Source organism: Ahaetulla prasina, chromosome 2 (assembly GCF_028640845.1).
Source record: "Ahaetulla prasina isolate Xishuangbanna chromosome 2, ASM2864084v1, whole genome shotgun sequence".
In the NCBI taxonomy this organism is placed as follows: Eukaryota; Metazoa; Chordata; class Lepidosauria; order Squamata; family Colubridae; genus Ahaetulla; species Ahaetulla prasina.
Window position 1 is genome coordinate 159,742,117 of NC_080540.1, and position 15,361 is coordinate 159,757,477.

The 15,361-nt window shown below is 44.4% G+C and overlaps 2 protein-coding genes across 4 annotated transcripts in view; one reads left to right on the forward strand and one right to left on the reverse strand.

The window, feature by feature from the left end:
* The window catches only part of CSRNP2 (cysteine and serine rich nuclear protein 2), a 46,045-nt gene that overhangs the window by 24,906 nt on the left and 5,778 nt on the right, over window positions 1-15,361 (forward strand). For both annotated transcript variants that reach the window (XM_058166460.1, XM_058166461.1), the window contains 2 exons: window positions 9,885-10,134; window positions 14,969-15,228. In XM_058166460.1, the coding sequence (XP_058022443.1) occupies window positions 9,984-10,134; window positions 14,969-15,228 (411 nt within the window). In that variant the 5' untranslated portion in view covers window positions 9,885-9,983. The remainder of the gene's footprint in view (window positions 1-9,884; window positions 10,135-14,968; window positions 15,229-15,361) is intronic.
* Window positions 1,331-15,361, reverse strand: part of LETMD1 (LETM1 domain containing 1) — a 44,406-nt gene continuing 30,375 nt past the window's right edge. The window contains exon 9 of one of the 2 annotated variants that reach the window (XM_058166462.1): window positions 1,331-3,635. In XM_058166462.1, the coding sequence (XP_058022445.1) occupies window positions 3,475-3,635 (161 nt within the window). In that variant the 3' untranslated portion in view covers window positions 1,331-3,474. Of the gene's footprint in view, window positions 3,636-10,181; window positions 10,665-15,361 lie in introns of those variants that run through there. The other variant, XM_058166465.1, reaches the window with a different exon arrangement.

Sequence of the window (15,361 nt, forward strand, 5' to 3'; positions counted from 1 at the left end):
GCCAGTTCCATTAAACATGTGTTGCTGAGAAGAACTAACCGCAAGTTTTGAGATTTCCTGATACTGTGAACTTTTAAAAACAGAATTTGGTTTTCTGTAGAAGCGTGCATATTCCAACAATGGTTCCTTTTAAACTTTGAAAGAAATCTGCAATGAATTCTGAGTAACATATTAATCTGACAGCCAATACAGGACAAGAATACAATCGGGCCAAAATGGTTTTCAGACAAAACAGAACAAGCCATACAAGAAGAAGATTGCCAACACTTTATTAAGTATAAGATATCTTGTTGCACTGGGCGGATACCCCAAAAATGTATTTACTGTCTGCTTTCTTGATTTTTCATCCTGTCCTTCACACAGGGCAGTGTCCATAACATACTGTCTTCCTTCTTTTCCCCACAATAGTAGATTGAGTATATGTGCTCAGCTTCCTCATTCCTAATCCAGCGCCTTACCTTACCTGCACCACTCTGGCTCTTTAAACAAAGCTTGTTTTTTCACATGCTTACTGTACACAGTAGGAGGAAGTATGGTAATTTAGAAAGCTAATAACGTGTGAAAGGGCAGAGAGAGAGAGAAAGACAAACTGGTGATAGTAGAGAAGTTGGTAACAGTACCAAATGAGATGTGCAATTTTCGAATCTAGTGGCACACGCAGCTGTGAAAACATGAGATTGTTGTTCTCTTTTCATTAGTGTTGCCTGTTCAAAGAGAGTGAATGCATTTCAACCAGGACTAGATTTTATGGGTGGCAAACTTAGTTCCAGGGGAATTGGTGAGTCAGGAACCCTTTAGCTTACTTATTGATTTACACCAAAGGTCCCAGCATCTTCTGAATTTGGCCATCCTATCTGGCCATGAAACTCAAGTTCACGACTAACAGCTTTGGAAGAAACTATATGTATTAAAAAAAATTGATGCAAAAGTGCTGACCTACCTAAAGGTGGAGAAATCAGTGATGAGTAATTAATGACTTGCCAAGTTGACACTATTATGCTTGGCTTCCTGATTTGCCTCAGTTGCCAGGATCCCTCCTGTTTCTTAGAAATGTTTCTCAATTGAAGGGAACATAAAACCTTGATTTTGAACAGAGCTGAAGATTCAGCAGTGGAGAATTAATGTATTTTTCCTTCCTTCCTCCCTCCCTCCCTCCCTCCCTTCCTTCCTTCCTTCCTTCCTCCCTCCCTCCCTCCCTCCCTCCCTCTTGTCTGACTGTCAGTCTGACACAATCTGCTAGCTCCTTTCTTCCAAAGAAGCCTGAGACTGGCAGTCAGGATCATCTTGCTGCTGCATGCCACATCTGGCTGGCATGTTTCTTTCACAAGCCCATTTGTTCAGCTTTGTTGCTATGGAGACAGTTGCTAGGATGTGGAAGGGAACAGACAAGTGCAAGGAAGAAGTGGGCAGGGCTAGTCTGGGTGGGTGGTGATGGAGTTACACCAACATGCACGCAGTTTGTGGGAAGTAGATTCATGAGATCTGCTGACCAAATTCTTCTTCTGCAGAGTCTTCTATTTTATGAAAGGCTGGAGTTTTATTCCACAAAGACAGTGGGTTAGAGTTGCTGAGTGGCATTTCTCTTAAACTTTCAAAGCAGTGATTTTTATGGATGAGGTTTGTGTTTCTACAGTGGATTACTAAGCTGTTTTCCCACCAGATTTCAGTTCTCTTTGATACGTTGCAAATGCTCTATTTCCTGAACCTTTCTCATTTCCCTTCACATATTCCTCCTCTAGCGTGTCATTTGAGGGTGACCCGTGATTTTTTTCAAGAGCTGTTTCCTTTTTCTTGTTCACCCGCAGCATTTTGTGCAGGGAAGAAGGGCAGCTTTTAAAAAGTTATTTCTCTCTTGGAAATGGCATTATTTCTCAGTCATCAGGCACATTTAAAAAAAAAAAAATCAAGGCCTGTGCTCAGACTAATCTGTCTCCCAGCTGAATGAAGGAAAGGCCATTGTTCTGTAATGAATGTCTTGCGGCAGAAAAGTGAAGCTAGGAAAAGAAACTCGCAGCATGATTCAGAGTTCCCTCCTCTCCCTTTCTTTCATATCCCTTCTATTTTTGGAAATATCGTAAATATATTAGGTGTTTTTTTGTCAGTGCTGACCAACTATAGAATTGTTTAGATATTATCCTTACTTGATATGGTAGGTACATATATTATTATTATTATTATGACTTATGTGATTATTTTCAAGATGATGTAGACCAGATATTTTAGTCTGAGTGAGTATAAAAAATATAGGCGATACTTTTTATCTATTCCCTTTTTAATTTTTTTTAATAATTCACCTTTCCAAGCACCTAACAATCCAAACCTGATCTTATTTAGCTTTTTGACATCAGCCAAGCTATATAGTTTCATTTTTTTTAATTAGTTTATCAAAGTATAAATGTAAAATACAAAATAATAATAATAATGGGAAAATAAGGGAGGGAAGGGGGGAACAGTGTAGGGTAGAGGGGAAAAAAAGAAAAAGTGTTGACTTCCGACTCCCTTTGGTGCAAAAGAATAAGGTAATAGCATTAAACTTTTTACTTTTATATAATAATATATACTAGCCATTTCTATAACAACAAACCTATGAAATATAGATGATACTTGAGAGCATTCCTGTTCTTTTTGGATGCAGATATATTGGAGAAGCTAGAGGCAAAATACTCTAAATCTTAGGTGCTTTTCTTTCATATTTCTAGTTGTGGCAACGTGGTGTTCTAGCTGTCTTCTGAAATAGAGCTGCACTTCCTTTGTCTCCTCTATCATTAAAACTAGTTTTCTTTAGAATGAGATGGTGCATAATAAACATGGAGCCAATCAGGTATGTGGTTAATGCATCAGGCTAGAAACTGGGAGACTGAATTCTAGTTCCTCTTTAGGCCTGAAGCTAGTTGGGTGACCTGGGACCAGTCAATTTCTCTTAGCCCTAGGAAGAAGGCAAGGGAGACCACTTCTGAAATCTTGACAGGAAAATTGCAGGGACTTGTCAGATAGTTGCCAGGAGTCAAGACTGATTTGAAGGCACACAGACATAGACACAAATAGCATAATATTACAGCGGTGTGTGATAAATTTAGCTATACATTCTTTTCCTTAATTTCTGGCAAACGGCTTTACAGGAGCAGATTTGTGAGCATTTCTCTTCTGGCCTTCAGCCAAGTCTTTCTGCCAATGGATAAGTTAGGATACAGGTGTCAAACACAATTTCATTGAGGGCCGCATATTGACCTCGGGGGTGTGGGTGGCTGACTGGGTGGGTATGGCCAATTGAATGGGCGTGACCAACTGCTGGTGTGTTTCCTCTCCGCATGTGGCCAAAGCCACACTGACCCAATCTCTCCTCTTCCCATTGAATAGACCAGGACAGACCCGCAGGGTTTAACACCCCTGAGTTAGGAGTTTAACACCCCTGAGTTAGGAGCTAACCTGCAGGAGAACAAATTGGAGCAGTCCCTGCTAGCAGCTGTTACCTTCTCAAGAGAATGAGGTGTTCAAAGAAGGAACAGTTGGCATCCAGTGAACCCAAATACTTCCTCCTTGGAAGAGCTGCCTGTGCTCCAGCTGGAGGGACTTCTTCTCCTCTTTTTGGCTGTTGGTTGCTTCTTTCTGGGGAGAAGCGTTGCACCGCCCTGAGTCTTCGGAGAAGGGCGATATAAAAATTTGAACAATAAATAAATAAATAAATTCCCCCCCCCCCATTTTTTTCTATCAGGGTCCTGCTTGTTAATGTGGAAAAGGCCATATTGCAGAGAAATGAGGGTAGTGCTCCGTGTTTTGTTTTGTTTTTAAATAGTGTGTTACTAATTTTGGAGTTACAGCCTGTATTCCAAGTACATGCAGCCTGCCCTTCTTCCAACTGAAATGTTTGTTTTGTGCATGGCTTTACATCATAAGTTAATGTGGAGACAAAAATGCTAGCAGAAGGACAGTTTTTGGTGGTAAAGCAGGCCTCTTATCAGAGATACACGCACTCACATACCTCTCCAGAAAGAGCAGGGGACTAGAATTTGGCAGATATCCTTTTAGAGGCTTCCCATAAACATCTGAAGTCCATTATGTGGAGAAGGTAGGCCACCTCTGGTTTAATGCAGCACTTGTTATACATGAGATATAATAGCAGGGGTCCTAGCAGAGTAGGTATAAGCTTGCTTCGTGCCTATTGCAGCTTACAACTCTGTCAAAAAAAACTACAAGGGGGGGGGAATATCTTGCATGATAGGGCCAAGTGCAACATAGACAATATATAACATTGCATAGTGTTTTATATTATAACACATAGGCATATTTATATTTAAAATACGTAAACTACCCTTTATCCAAAGGGTGTCTCAAATTGAGGTAGGGTATCATTCTAAATAAGGCGAATGTAATACAGTAGCAATAAGACATATTTTTTTAAAAAAATATGTTCTGTCTTGTTTGGGTTTTGAAGCTTAAACTCATAGTATCCTTTCGTTACTCATAGTTTCACACTCAGGCCAATTGTTTGGGGACAATTGGTGGATTATGGTTTTTCCATACCATACATTGTACTACACGTTCAACTGGTGAAGGCAGAAGTGCAGTCTTGTTTCTGAACCTACCAAAATTTCTGTCTTTACTTCTAATCCCCCAGGATAACTTGAAATTCCCCTTTTCCTTATTTGAATACCGTGTTTCCCCAAAAATAAGACCCTGTCTTTTTTTTTTTTTAACCCTGAAATAAGTGCTTGGCTTATTGCCATGCGCTCAAAAGCCCGATTGGGTTTATTACCAGGGGATGTCTTATTTTGGGGAAAACAGGGTAACAGTTGGGAATTTTTTCATTGGGACCGTGTTGCCTATTTTTTTATTGTGGCTTTCATTCGGCACTGAGGTTGGCAAGTTTCCTAGCTTATCTTGTTGCCATTAACTGTTTTTAAAGTACCGTATATACTCGAGTATAAGCCGAGTTTTTCAGCACGTTTTTTGTGCTGAAAAACGTCCCCTCGGCTTATACTCGGGTCTATACGGCTTATACTCGAGTTTTTTTTTTTAAGCCCCTCGGCTTATACTCGAGTATATACGGCTTATACTCGAGTTTTTTTTTCTTTTCTTTTTTTCACATTTTACCGGACGGCGCGGGGAAGCCCTGCCGGTGCAGTGAGAGGGCGGGGGGGAGGGAGGGTTTCCCCAACCGGTAGGTGCCTCATTTCCCACCCTCGGCTTATACTCGAGTCCCCAGTTTACCCCAGTTTTTGGGGTAAAATTGGGGACCTCGGCTTATACTCGGATCGGCTTATATTCGAGTATATACGGTATGTAAAAACAATATTACTATGGAACCTCGGTTTCCGTTACGCTCATGCAGGCTAAGCCTTGCTGAAATAGGTCATCAGGTCTGCTGCATCTAAATTAAACCCTGTTGCGCATGTCTCCTAAGGCTTAACTTCATCTCTCACTGTTGGAGATAAGGATTTGACTGCCACAGAATAGGATTATGAGGCTCCTGACTAAGGTTGAACTTCTGATACACCTTTCTTTGAAACATCTGTTGTTGGCCATGACTTAGCCAGACAGCCAATCACACCAAAATTGGTCTGGGCCACCTTTATTAAAAAAAATAAAAAATCGGTGACTACATTTAAAAGATATCAGTGTCGATATTTATATTATTGAATAACAGCTGGGTAACTTTCCCCAGTATAATCGGCATAAACAAGTATATCCCTTGGTGCATCATATGGTAAGATGGTTGCATTTCCCTACTGGCTGCTACTGTATTGAAGCCAATTCAGATTATCTTGTTGCTTTTTACCAGAAATGTTTATGCATCTTCCAATGACGTATATTCATTCCATAAAAATAAATATAGATTTAACTACACGGAAAGCACGGCACACATGTCTGATTTGTAAACATGGTCAGGAATTTGAAAACAACGGGTACCTTCAGAGCCTTCAGTTTTAATTGTAGAATGCCTAGCATTTCATAAGCAACAAGTGGGCATTTATGTCTAAAAAAATATATAACAGAAATAGCAAGGAGTCCACCGTCTTGGCATCAGGCCCCTCTCTAAGGTTCAAAGAGCCTTGGCTTTAGCTGTTAGTGAACAAAGCAGGGGGCAGAAAACCAGAATTTCAAAATTCAACACTTGCAGTTTTTTCCCTGACAAACCAATCTGCTTTCTTTTTTTTAGCAGGTAAAAAAGGCAGGTTGGTCCTAGCAGATAGAAGCAAATCTTTTCTGTCGTTATGGGAAAGTAGATACAGATAGTCCTTGCTTACCAACACATTTTGCAACAAATCCTCTCATTATAACTGTTGCAGCATCCCATGGTTATAATTGCCATTTGGGCATTTCACAACTGGAAAAAAAAATATTACAATTTGCAGTCACATGATATTTCATTTCATGGCCAAAGAGGAAGTGAGGTTGTAAGGCAATCATTGTGTGGTCATATGATTTTCCACTTAGCGACCACAGCATTTAGAAATAGGGATACTGGCCCCAATTGTGGTTGCTAAGTGAAGATACCTTTATGGATGTTGCAAGGTAACCTGTCAGGCCTGGAAACCATACTAGGTTTTAGGGTTCCAGACGCTGCCACATTTTTTCCCTGAGGGGAAGAAGGGGGGTTGAGGGGTATGGTAACATTCTTCAAGCGATCAAGGTCGGATGGTGTTCACATCTGCAGGAGGAGTGGCGAGAAGATATTCGAATGAACTGGGAGAACGTGGGACCATGTGACCGGCAAAGGGGTTAGGGGGGTGGGACTCTTGGGGTTTGTATAACTGGGAAAAGAATCCGGAAGTTCAGTTTTGGAATTTCACTCATCGTGTGCCAGTTTCCTTATGCTAGTAAAGAACTCTGAAAGACAATGGCTTCTGAGGTTTTTTTATGCAGAAGAGGTTTTTCTGGAACCTTGACATTATTCCAAAACTGAACTTCCGGATTCTTTTCCCAGTTATACAAACCCCAAGAGTCCCACCCCCCTAACCCCTTTGCTGGTTCATTTCCATTTTTTAAAAAATATGAACTTTCATGATAATTTGATAGAAGGCATCACCATAATTTTAAGCACTTTTTCTCTCCCTTGTGTGGAGGTCTACAAACCTTTTTTACTGGTTTGAAGAAGGTTAGTTCTCGAAAAGCCGTGGCAGGAAGACAGCTGAATTTTAGGAATTTTGACAGATGAATTTTTGAACCCAGCTGTATGACAGGACTGGCTTCAGAATACCCACCAGTTTTGTATAAAGTCTACAAACTTATAATTGTTGCAAAATGACCTAACTATAGCCAGTTTTTGTACTCTGCATATAAAATACTTTTACTTCATTTTCAGTCAGGAAACATACCAAAGTTTGTGGTTAAGTGGATAAGAAGGTAGACATGTCTTGGTATGAGGAAGACCCTGAAGACTTTGCGTATATATTTGCTGGGCCACTTTTGTGAGAGCCAATTTGGTGTAATGATAAAAGCTAGAAACCAGAAGATTGAGCAGCTCTAGGAAGAAAGCATTGGCAAACCCCTTCTGAAAATCTTGCCAGGAAAACTGTAGGAACTTGTCCAGGCTGTTGCCAGGAATCAACGCTGACTTGAACTCCACCCACCCCTCCAAAAGTCACTTTTAGTGCATTATGTTCACTGGGGAGGGAGGAACTGTGTTTGATTGTTGGATGCCAAGAAAGCATTTACAGAAAGCAGCCTGGTCTGAGTTTTTCATTAATGTATGAATAGACCAGATAAAAATGTATCCAGGTAGTCCTCGACTTATGACCATAATTGAGCTCACCATTTCTGTTGTTAAGCGAGACATTCGTTAAGTGATTTTTGCCCCATTTTACGATCTTTCTTTCCACAGTTGTTAAGTAAATCATTGCAGTTGTTAAGTTACTAACACGGTTGTTAAGTGAATCTGGCTTCCCCATTGACTTTGCTTGTGTTGTGGACTGCCAGCAGCCTGCGGAGCTGGCAACGGAGTTGGACAGCAATGAGGCTGAGGTGAGGCAAGGACCATCAGGGAGTGAGGTGCAGACTCCAGAGTCTCCAGAGCCGATAGTAGTGAGGCAGAGGAACAGGAGGAGCCTGTTCCTAATGCACGCATAAGAAGAGCTACCAGAAGGCAAAAGCAGCTCAAGCAAAAAGGACAACTCAGGAGTAGGACCAAGAGATGATTGGCCCCTCCCATAATGCTTAAAACAGACCAGCAACGGCGTTTGGGCTTTTTTTTTTTTATTTGCATTTATATCCCGCCCTTCTCCGAAGACTCAGGGCGGCTTACACTATGTCAAGCAATAGTCTTCATCCATTTGTATATTATATACAAAGTCAACTTATTGCCCCCAACAATCTGGGTCCTCATTTTACCTACCTTATAAAGGATGGAAGGCTGAGTCAACCTTGGGCCTGGTGGGACTTGAACCTGCAGTAATTGCAGGCTTTGCAAAGCTACCAAACAATGTTGGTAGCTTTGTCTTCTGCTTCGTCTACCTCTGGCATTTATTTTTGAGACTTCTGAATGTTTGCCAAGAAAGGCCTTTGGCAGTTTGCCTAATTGGACCAAGGTTTGCAATAGGACTGAGGAATTTGTGTTGGGAGGAATTTGTTTTAATTTAGTTGAACTACGCTGGGAATGAAGTAATTCTCAGCTGTTCGAATAAAGTTTGTTTGTTTGTTTCACGGACTGAGTTTCCTACTACCTACTTGGGCCTGGGTCACAATAGCTTGTCAGAAATTTGCAAAAATGATCTTGGTACACAGCAATTATCATAAATATGAACCGTTGGCCAAGCCTCTGAATTTTGATCATATGATCATAGGGATACTGCATGGGTCAAAAGTGTGAGAAATGTGTGAAAAGTCACTTTTTTTCAGTGCCGTTGTAACTTTGAACGGTCACTAAACAAACTGTTGTAAGTCGAGGACTATCTGTACAGGTTGACTTGTGACCACAGCTGAGGCCAACATTCCGTTGCTAAGCAAGGCAGTTGTGAAGTGAGTTTTTCTCTATTCTGCAGTCTTTTTTGCCGTAGTTAAGCGAATCACTGCAGTTGTTAAGTGAATCATGTGGTTATTAAGCGAATCTGGCTCCTTCCCCCCCCCCCCTATTGACTTTGCTTGTCAGAAGCAAAGGGTGATCACATGACCGAGCAACTGCTGATTGTCGGGAGCCCGAAGTTTTGATCACGTGGCCACGGGGATACTGCAACGGCCCTATGTGGGAAAACTGGTCCTGTCAATTTTTGTCAGTGCCTTTGTATCTTTGGTCATTAAACGATTGGATGTAAGTCGAGGACTACCTATAGAAACCTGAAAATATTTGTTGAGTATGCAGCAGTTTAAATCAGGCTTAGTACTTCCAAAGCTCCTGCAGAACTCAATAAAAAGTTGGCAATTCCTTGGTTATCAACTTTTGGCCACTCCTGGCTTAAAAGGTTCTGAGAGCTGCAGGTGGGCATCTCATGCTCTTGATTCCCAGCATATTGTCTGTTTACTGGTGCCACCCAATAAGTAATAGATAGCTTTTAATGGATGAAAAGCAGCTCATGCCATTTTGTGAAGAGTGACTAATGTCTGTAATATATGAACGGGAATCAGTCTGACATACGTGGCTCTTCTTAGAAGCCATTTAATTCAGGGGTCTCCAACCTTGGTCCCTTTAAGACTTGTGGACTTCAACTCCCAGAGACCCTCAGCTGAGGGTCTCTGGGAGTTGAAGTCCACAAGTCTTAAAGGGACCAAGGCTGGAGACCCCTGATTTAATTCATCTCTGGGGGAAAATAATAATGGGGAGCAGCCAGAGAAGAAAGAAATACACAGCACCTACAGGAGCTGACTTACTACAATGTCCAAACATCCTGTGTGTCGCAGGTGCACGACATGAAGTAAAGTCACTAATCCTTTCCTCTCTTTGTCCATACTAGGTACCTGGTAAACTCCCATCAGTAGGCCTGGAGTCAGAAATCTTCAGCTAATACAAATCTCTCTTCTGCTCTTTGGCTCTCCATGCGAGCCAGGGACAAATGGATGCCATCGCAAGTGCCGGCCTCAAGAGGAAGTTTGACGATGTGGACGTGGGCTCGCCCATTTCCAATTCTGACGATGAGATCTCCAACAGCGACAGCGCAGACAGCTGCGACAGCGTCAATCCTCCAAGCTCCTCAGGCTTCATTCGTAAGTGTTGGCATTAGAGGGTTTTTTCAAACACGGTTCACTCCATAGGGGTGGACTCAACCTACGACCGCAATTGGGCCTGGAACTTCTGTTGCTAAGTAATGTGGTTGTTAAGTCATCCTGTGACCATGTCTAATTTTTTGCTGCAACCATTAAGTGAACCACATGGTCACTAAGTGAATCCAACTTCCCTTGTTGATTTTGCTTGTCATAAGCAGGCAGGGACAATTGCAAATGGTGATTGCATAACCCATTCCCCTGCCCCAGACGCTGCAGCTGTCATAAGTGTGAGCTAGTTGCCAAGTGCCTAGAAGTGTGATCACTGGTCATAAGTCAATTTTTTCAGCAGCACTTTAATTTTAAACAATCACTAAACAAATGGTTGTAAGTCAAGGACTAACTGCATCATCGGCATTAATTCTAGCAGTACTTCTTGAAGAATTTACCTGTTCCATCTGTTAGTCACTGAAGCCTTGCTTCATCAAGAAAGTCTTCCATGGGGTCAGACTTTTGCAAGAATGGGATGACTTCTGAGGTAAAGCAAGAGTAGTAAGTATGGACTTCTGCCTAGCTCAGGGGTCTGCAACCTGAACCAGTTGGACCCCTTTCCCACAGAAAACAAAACACCAGCAGCCACAAAAATCTGGGTGGGTGTGGCCAGCTCGACGTCACTCACTCCCATCTAGTCATATGACACACACCCCAGCCATGCCTACCCAGGTTTTGTAGTACCCAGTGTTTTCTATGGGAAACGAGTATCTCTTTCTCTCTCCCTCCTTCTCTCCCATCTCTCTTTCTCCCTCCCTCTCTTTCTCTTTCCCTCTCTCCCTCTCCCTCCCTCCCTTCTCTCATCTCTCTGTCTCCCTCTCCCTCTCTCCCTCCCTCTCTCTCATCTCTCTCTCTCTCTCATCTCTCTCTCTCTCCCCTCCCCTCACTCCCCACCCCTACTTCTCAACCCACACACCCAGGGAATAACTGTAAGGAAATTTGGCCACGTTCTCTCTGTCTCTGGAAAGATACAAAGATAAACCTTGCGTTGCAAAAGGAGTGACTGTCAGGCTGTTACATCACAGCGCCATGAGGTTGCTACCTTAGAGTGCTGCACACACTTCAGAGAAGCATCATCCCCAGCAGTAGCACACTCAGACAAGCACTCCTACACATCCTGCAACTCAGGCCGAAGTGGCCGGAAAATGTAGTCCCTGGGCGTCGCCGAATACACTTGGCAGGCAAAGTATGGGATGACCCGTCCCCCATCACCAAGACAGCGTCCGCTGAATCCTTGCAAAACTGGGCAAAGGCAGAGATAGGGAGCAGACAGAGCTGTATCAAGCCGAATCTGTTTCTCTCTCTCTGTCTCTTGCTCGCTGTCCGACTGCAGCAGGAAACAACAGTTGGTTAGTGCTAGACGCGCAACCTGCTCTCCATGCCGAGAGAGAGCAGCCAGGGGTGAGTGGGGCAGGGAATGGGCTCCTGGAGGAGGAGGGGACCCAGTCTCCCCCATTGTGAAGCACATTTCCACTGTGATGCGCAAGGAACTGCAAGGCAAGGCACTGTTATTGGTCTTCCCCCCCCCCCACGCCAAAAGAAAAGTCAGCTGGACTTCTCCTCCTAGAAGCCCCCCTACCCTTCCCTGCTTCCTACCCCCCACTCAATCCCACTTCGGGACAGAGGATCGTGTGCTGGAAACCCATGTTGGGGTGACGTCAGAGCACGCCTTCTGACCCACCGGCGCTCAGCCTGCAACACTCCACACTCATCCAAGCCCAGCTTGCTGAAGTGGGGGAGCAGCTCTGACCCCTCCGCTGCCCCACCCATGGCCCCAGCCATCATTGCCCAGGTTCCTCAAAGATGTGGCACATTTCAAAGGTGGCAGCTCGTGTTGGAGGTGCCGAATAGTGGGATATCTATGAGAGCCGGGCCAGGCCTCTCCACCGTCCGACTCACCAATGGGGGCGTTTCTGCTGGGCCAGCCGCCGCCCACACCGGGCTTTTGTGCTCGGCCAGGGGAGGGGAGCACTTCTCCACGCCTCCCCCTTTCTCTTGGCCCTGGCAATGAGGGAGAAGGAAAGTCAGGCTTGGGAGATGGCCCCCCACCCCGCAAGATCCGCCCTCGCTGTTCTCTCCCAGCCTTCTTTGCTGGCAGCAGTAGCAAATGTACAACGAAAGCGGAATCCTGTTGCTGTGCAAAGGCAAATACAGGGGCTCTTCACTCCCACACTAAGGCACCGGCCACTCCCACCGCTGCGATAGGGCGACAACTCTTTCATCCCTCTGCTGTGACAGGGCACAGGGAGCCGCAGCAGAGGGGTGAAAGAGCTGCATGCGGCTCTGAAGCCACGGGTTGCCAACACTCAGTCTAGCTGCTTCTGTGTTGCCAACCAATCAAAGTTTGTCAAGAGCAGCCTAAAGACAGCCTATAATTTCTTTTAGTCAGTGTTCTTTGACCCAGATCCATCCAATAAGTTGGACAGGTCTGACCAAAATCGGTCATGTAATGAATGTGAAGTTATTATGAGACACTTCCATCTTACGGAGTTAATAATTCTAATAAAAGTATGCATAGTAGTCTTTTTCCCCCCAGTCTGATCCTAGTAGAATATATATCCCCACTTTTGCTGTTTTTGGTCTATTGCAGGGGTGTCCAAAGTTTTTTTGGTGAGGGCCAAATATAGAAAAATAAGCAAAGGCCCGGGCCACACCATTGAATGGGGGGGGAGGGGAGGGCTAATTTTTTTTCGTACCAGTTCTGTGGGCGTGGCTTATTTTGGGGTGTGGCTGAGGAACTCTGGGAATTGAAGTCCACAAGTCTTAAAGAGACCAAGTTTGGACACCCCTGATCTTGGCTTTTGTTTTGTATTTGGTATGAACTTGAAACTCCCTTCATTATTCCCTGCCCAAGGGGTGGAGGTGCGAGGAGCCTCGCCAGGCGGCCCGAGGAAGGCGAGGGTAGAACTGCTGGGGTCGGGCACGGCCAGCAGCCTCTTTCCCGCTTGCCGCCTCCTCTGCCCCCTCCCTTCATTATTCCCCACCCATGGGGAGGAGCTGCGAGCCTCGCAGCGAACCACCGGGCAAGCACCGGGAGGCGGCCGAAAAGGGCCATATTCAATTATACTTTCAGAATTTGCTGCGGGCCAATAAAAACTGACCCGCGGGCCGCAGTTGGCCCGCGGGCCATAGTTTGGACACCCCTGGTCTATTGGGTGCAATAGAAGCAAATCATGTGAAAAGTTGCTATTGTTCTTAGATGCTCTGTATAGGCTTGACTAGTTCAGAGGTCCCCAACCCTCAGGTCACGTCCCTTTCGGAACCAGGCCACACAAGTGGTGGACGAACATGCGCACCCAGCTCCGCTTGCAAGAACAACGGGTGCAAGCACGCGCACACACGCACACGCACACGCACACACGAAGCTCCATTTGTATGAGTGGCAGGCACACCATTACTTCATTGGCACAAATGGAGCTGATCACGCACACTCCTGCTGCCGTACAGAACCATCCCCTCTCCCTCCTCCCCCCCCCGGGCCGCCAAGCCAGAAAGGTTGAGGACTGCTGGATTAGTAGTCCATAATACCTTGATTAGCAGGACTGCGTAGCACTTAGGAGTCAAGGCCGAAAAATGCTTTTGTGCCAGTTGGAGGAGGTGAATGATCCACTGCATTCCTCTGGTGTTCTCTACCCCACCCCCACCCCGTTCCCCATTTGTGTGAGATGTGGAAGAGAAGGCTGCTCTTTTTTCTGTCCCTGTCTCCCCTTTTCTGAAGCAGTGCTCCCCTGATATCAGATAGCTGCCAATCCGGTAAGCTTTTTACAAGATCTGGCTAATTACAGCAAGTCTTGAGGGAACCACTTCAGTCTCTCCTGACTGAATGCATTTGGCTGAACCCAGGAGATAATAAATACACACTATTATGGTTGTTCCTCAGTGCTGGGTGTTATTTCTTACGTTGGTTACATTTTTCTGTTTAGCTATTAACCTTATTACTGTTCTGGATCTCGGTAAGCTGCTCAGAGTCAGACATGATTAGAATAGCGTATGAGCCTAGTAAAATAAATAAATTCCCTAAAGCAGCTGTGCCTTTTCCTAGGATCATGTGTCTGCCCTCGTGTTCTTCCTAGTCATATTGATTTCCCCTCTTTTATCCACTCTTGGAGCATGAAGAGTTATAAGAAATTAATCAGGCTATTCGTTCCAGCACTTTAGTCTTAGTTCAGGAGAAGAGCCGTTAGTTCAAACAGCTTACATTCTGCCCTAATGATTGTTACTCAGATAGGCTTGCCTATGTTAATTTCATTGCTGGTTATGATTGGAGAAGGAGGTTAGATGGGAAAAGATGATTTGCTGGATAAGGACCTGACTTGACAAAACAATGCCATGCCTGTTGTTTTACATCATTAGTGGCATTTGAAAAATCAATTACGATTGATTCTACAGAACCTTAAGATTTCTCAGTATTTCCCAGATTTCTGGAAAGGCAGCTTGCCTGTCACTATTAATACGCCTGTGTGGTGCACAGCCAGAATTTTAAATAGCTTACAGACTTCACTCTTGGTTATTCAGAGCTACAATAAAACCCTGCGGGCTTCGGCCAGTGCTCTTTATATCCTGGAACATGCTCAGAATCCTGTCTAGTGCTTAAGAATTAAGTGGCAGGTATGTGTCAGTGTGGGAGATTTTGAAAGCTGCTATGGTGGAAGACACATTCTTCAAACAACATTTGCCACGGGTGCTCTGTAACAATGAAGAAAATATTAAATGGGGTGTGTGACAGGAGACCCATCCTTGCTTCAATTTTCAAGCGGTGTTTCTGTTTTGCTTTCTTACACCTCAGCAACCTCCATCTTAAAAAGGCAGAAACAACTGCGTAGAAAGAACGTGCGCTTCGACCAGGTGACCGTGTACTACTTTGCAAGGCGTCAGGGATTTACCAGCGTTCCTAGCCAAGGGGGCAGTTCCCTGGGCATGGCCCAGCGGCATAACTCTGTCCGCAGGTACACCCTTGGTGAATTTGCCCAAGAGCAGGAAGTGAATCACCGTGAGATCCTTCGAGAACACCTGAAGGAGGAGAAGCTCCACGCCAAGAAAATGAAGGTAGGCTTTTGGCATGCTGAAAAGTCCTTTTTGGTCCCTCATTTGCAGAGTTTTTGGTGCTGCAGCTTGATCCTATTTTCATACCTATGTAGTGAATATAGCAAGGTTGGGAATTGATTTTGAATGCCTGTAA